General features: G+C 67.4%; 1 protein-coding gene across 1 annotated transcript in view; it reads right to left on the bottom strand.

Annotated features, from left to right (window-relative positions):
- The window catches only part of ARHGAP23 (Rho GTPase activating protein 23), a 21377-nt gene that overhangs the window by 10398 nt on the left and 6446 nt on the right, over positions 1 to 4533 (bottom strand). Inside the window, exons 7-16 of the mRNA XM_021377624.1 lie at positions 4286 to 4530; positions 3925 to 4083; positions 3669 to 3780; positions 3520 to 3577; positions 2915 to 3052; positions 2492 to 2791; positions 1283 to 1344; positions 696 to 823; positions 425 to 543; positions 190 to 345 (exon numbers count right to left, since the gene is read on the bottom strand). Of these exons, the coding sequence (XP_021233299.1) occupies positions 190 to 345; positions 425 to 543; positions 696 to 823; positions 1283 to 1344; positions 2492 to 2791; positions 2915 to 3052; positions 3520 to 3577; positions 3669 to 3780; positions 3925 to 4083; positions 4286 to 4530 (1477 nt within the window). The remainder of the gene's footprint in view (positions 1 to 189; positions 346 to 424; positions 544 to 695; positions 824 to 1282; positions 1345 to 2491; positions 2792 to 2914; positions 3053 to 3519; positions 3578 to 3668; positions 3781 to 3924; positions 4084 to 4285; positions 4531 to 4533) is intronic.

Genomic DNA, 4533 nt, shown 5'->3' with positions numbered 1-4533 from the left:
TGATGGAGATGGGATCATGATGGAGATGGGATCATGATGGAGATGGGATCATGATGGAGATGGGATCATGATGGAGATGGGATCATGATGGAGATAGGGACGATGCTGGGGACCGTGATGGAGACGGGGACCAGGACAACAACCCCAGGAACATCTCAGAGACGCGAGGACGGGGATGGGGACACGCACCTCGTCCTGCAGGTTGATCTCGGTGGCTCCCTTGTTGAGCTGCTCCTGCAGGCTGGACACCACGGCATTGTTCCCGGGCACGCGGTAGATGCCCATGTACTCCAGGCCGCGGTCCTCCACCACCTTGCAGCAGGCTTCGACGATCAGGGGGACGTTCTGGGGGGGGGGCACACATGGTGACGGAGGTGCCGGGGTCGTGGGGGACCCCTGGGGGTGTCCCAGCCACACACTGTACCTTGTTGTCCGGGGCGGGCTGGCAGTCCTCCAGCCTCACACCGAAGGCGCGAGGGGCAGATTTCTTGTTCTTCTTCATGATGTTGATGCCCCAAGGGGCTTTTTGGGAGCTGCTTTCATCTGGCAGGGAAAAAAACAGAAAACCACGGGACTATCAGCTATAGAGTCAGGATGGACCAACAGCAAGAGCATCCCTGCTGCGTGCCGGCATCCCTCCCCGTGAGGCTTTGCCGTGCTGGGGCTCTGCGTGCTGCGGGGGGGGGGGGATTTACCTTTGGTGACGGCCGCATCCTGCCTCGGGGACCGGGGCGCGCTGGTTCCCGTCTGCTTCAGGAACTCTGCTCTGATCCCCAGCCCGCGGGAGCCCTTGGGCGAGGAGTCGGGCTTGGCACCCGCCGGGCTGCGGGGAGAGCGGGGTCAGGGGGCACGGCCGGGGCTGAGCACCAAAGGTGGGTCCCCAAAATCCGCCCTGCGCACCCTGACCTCTGCTGGCATGCCCAGCGTCCTGCCCTGGCCCTGGGTGTGCTCGCGGGGCCCTTCCTGCCCTCAGCACCGACCCCACAGAGCAGCACCGTGTTCTTGAGGACAACGAGGGCCAAGCCCTGTGCCAGCACCTCGGGAGCTCTGAGCCGGCTTCACCCTCTGCTCTGTGCCAGCTTGGCTGAACGGGGCCCCTCCTGCACCCCAACCGGAGCCCGGAGCAGCTGGGACGTCTGGGTCCCCCCCCCCCGTTACAAGGTGCACTGCTTTGGCTCCATCACTTGGAAATTCAGGTGAATAAAGAGCTCCAGGAGCCCGGTGCCACCGCTGGCTGGGACATCCCGGGGCGGGCAGGTGCCCCGCAGCGCCAGGTGCCTACCTCACTTTCCGATAGTCGTTGAGCTTCTTGTTGATAAGTGCTTGGCTGGCAAAACCGGGGTCCTGGGGAGCAGAGACAAGAGGGGAAGGGGAAGCTTGAGCAGCGCGTTCTCTGCAGGCACCAGGCACCACGCTCTGCCGGGAGCCTCAGCCCACGGCCACCTCTGGTGCCCCTCACCCAGAGGGGTCCTGCCAGCCCCGAGCTGGGCTGAGCGCAGCACCGGGGTCCCGTGCCCCAAAGTGGCACCCAGCACCGTGCTGAGATCTGCAGTGCTCCTCACCACGGCGCACCACGCACGGGGTCCGAGCCGGCCGCTGAGACTCAAGGACCCATCCATCCCTGCACCTCCATCCGCCTGGACCAGACACCCTACAGCACTCCGAGACACGCTCCGCTCTCATCACGGCTGCGGCCCCAGTGGGCGCCCACACAGCTCCGTGCTCCAACCCAGCCCTGCCAGCTCCGTGCCCTCCAAACGGGGCTGTGCTGCAGCAAAACAGAGACCGCCCCGAGCTCAACGCACCCTCCAGGGCCAGAGCCTGCCACAACCAAGCACGAATCCTGAGACCAACCCATGCCATTCCAGCACCGCGGGGACGTGGTGCGTGCCAGCCCAGTGCTGGCACATCCAGCTCAGCACCATTACAACCAGCTCAGCGCCAGCACAGCCAGCCCAGTGCCAGCACAGCCAGCTCAGCATCATCACATCCACCCTGCACAGCCCCTCCGGTGGAGCCGGTGGCCCCTCTCTCTGACCCAAGCAACCACTGCACAGACCACAGCCGCCCAGCAAGAGCTCGGCACTGATCCTGCACCGGCCCCAAGAGCGGGCAGCACCGCGGGACTGCATCCAGCACAGGCACAGAGCTCCAGATCTCACCCACGGGCCAACGAGCCCCACGGTGCCGACGCTCCCCACGGTACCAAGGCACCGGGGGCTCCGACCGAGCCACGCGCGCTCCTCTGCCACCGCGCAACCGAACACCGCCGCTCCGGCACAGACCCAGCCTGGCCGAGCCCCCACGATGCTCCGAGAGCCGCGCCGCGCGATGCACGCTGCCCGGCCGAGCTGAGCCGCGCTCTTCTTGGAGCCCTGGGAGCACAGCTGGCCGCAGCCAGGGGAAGCAGCACAAGGCAAAGAGCCGGAGAGAGCCGAGGCGTTAGCGCCGGGAGAGCCAGAGGCAGCCGGGAGCGCCATGTGGCTCTCACCTCGCCCTCGGCCTTGCTGTTCTCCCTGATGACTTTGATCCAGGCCAGCATGTCTTCCCGATCCTCTGCCTGAAAGAGATATTCACAGAAGTCAGCGGTCGTCAGGCGGAAGACGTGCTTCCTCTTGGTCTCGCTGTAGGAGATGTCCACCAGGCACGCTCGGATGCTGATCGGCTGCTCCTCCTCACCTGGGGCCGGGCCGCAGCTCACCGCCTCCCGCCTGTCCTTGCACAGGTACAGCGAGTGGGCGCGCAGCACCGCGAAGATGCGCTTCCACTGCCGGAGGCCTCCGCCAACTTTCTGCGGGGAGAAGGGACCGGGGGTCACGGCCGTTGAGAGCCGCCCCACGGGTCACACGGCACCAGCCGGGCCGGGGACCCCCAACCCCACAGCCCCCCAACCCCGCAGACCCCAACCCCGTACCTTCCCCTTTTTGGTGAGGATCTGCTTGTAGTGCAGCCAGCCCTCCCTCCTGACGTCGCTGAACGTGACGTCCGACAGGTCGGAGGTGGAGTGCCGTTTGGAGCGGGTGTCTTCAGACGTACCGAGGCTGTCCAGAGACTGCGGGGTGACACGGCACCGCGGGGTCACAGGGGCTGGCAATGCCCCACCGCCCCGTGGATCCACAGCCCCGGTACCCACAACCCCAGCAGCCACCCAGAGACTGCAAGGTGATGTGACACACAAGGTACCATGAGGGTTGGCATCATTCCCACCGCCCCGTGGGTCCACCAGGCGCCCACAAACCCAGCAGCCAGCCCAGAGACTCCAAGGTTGGCATTGTCCCACCACTCTATGGGTCCTCCTGGTACCCCCAGCCCCAGCAGCCACCCAGAGACTGCAGGGTGACATGACACAGGGTCACAGGGGTTGGCATTGTCCCACTGCCCATGGGTCCACCTGGTACCCCCGCCCCCATGGGTCCACCTAGACACTGTGGGGTGACGTGACACACAGGGCGATGGGGGCTGGCACTGTCCCACCACCCCGCGGGTCCTCCCGGTACCCCCGCCCCCCCCAGCACTCACCCCATCGGTGAAGAAGCTCCTCAGCATGCGGAGGCTGGGGACCCGGCTGGGCATCCTCCTGGGGGAAAGCAGCCCTGTGAGACAGGGGAGGGGGGGCACAGCAGGGAGGGGATGGGGGGGGGGCTGCGCCGTGCCCGGATCGTCCCTACCTGAGGATCTTCCCCTCGTCCCGAAACGTGTTCAGCCCGTCGTCGCACGACTTGGAGCGCTCGGTGGTGATGGCCAGCAGGTAGGAGGAGCGGCGGCCGGCCTTGATGCTGCCTGCGGGGGGAGGAGGGCACAGCACGTGGCCGTGGGGCTCAGCGCCGTGCCACGCACCACAGCCCCGCTCCTCATCCCCGTGCCACCCTACTCCAGGTGTAGGGGCTGCTGCCCACCCCGTCCCCCCCGCCCAGCCCCACTCACTGCAGTCCTGGGAGTAGTGCCTGCTCAGGGCGAAGGCGAAGGTGGGCGAGGAGGAGGGGCTGGTGGCCACGGCGGGCGCCGAGTTCATGGCACTGGAGACGACGGAGGAGGCGGGGACGTGCTTGGCCTTCAGGTCGATGCTGGGGCTGGTGGGCTCGTCTGCGGGACGGGGCGGGAGGGTCGCAGGGGGGCTCGGGGCAGAACGGAGCCCTCCATCCTTCTCATGGGTTTGCACCCCCCAGCGAAGCCAAGAGCCCCCGCCGCGCTGAGCCACGCTGTGCCCATCCGGGGGGAGCAGCCCAGGCAGGAGGGGGCAGCCCCTCCCCAGCACAGCACCCATCCCAGCGCGGCCCCCACTCACCGATGAAGGGGATGAAGGCCAGCGAGTCCTCGGGGGCCGCCAACGGGGCCACGCGCCGGCCCGCCCGCTCGCCCGCCGTCCTCTCCTCTCTGCCCCCGGCCGCGGGGGGGTCACAACCATCCGCCTCCTTCCCCCTCTCGGCGAACGCAAAGTTCATCTGCCGCAGCGGGGGCTGCACCTTGCGGCCCGTGGGGGGCTTCTGCCGCAGCACCACTTCTTCGCGCCGCTCCTCGGGCGGGCGGGCGCTC

This window comes from Numida meleagris, chromosome 26 (genome assembly GCF_002078875.1).
Source record: "Numida meleagris isolate 19003 breed g44 Domestic line chromosome 26, NumMel1.0, whole genome shotgun sequence".
NCBI lineage: Eukaryota > Metazoa > Chordata > Aves > Galliformes > Numididae > Numida > Numida meleagris.
The sequence above is the reverse complement of the archived record's forward strand: the minus strand, read 5'-3'. Positions and strand labels throughout refer to the sequence as shown.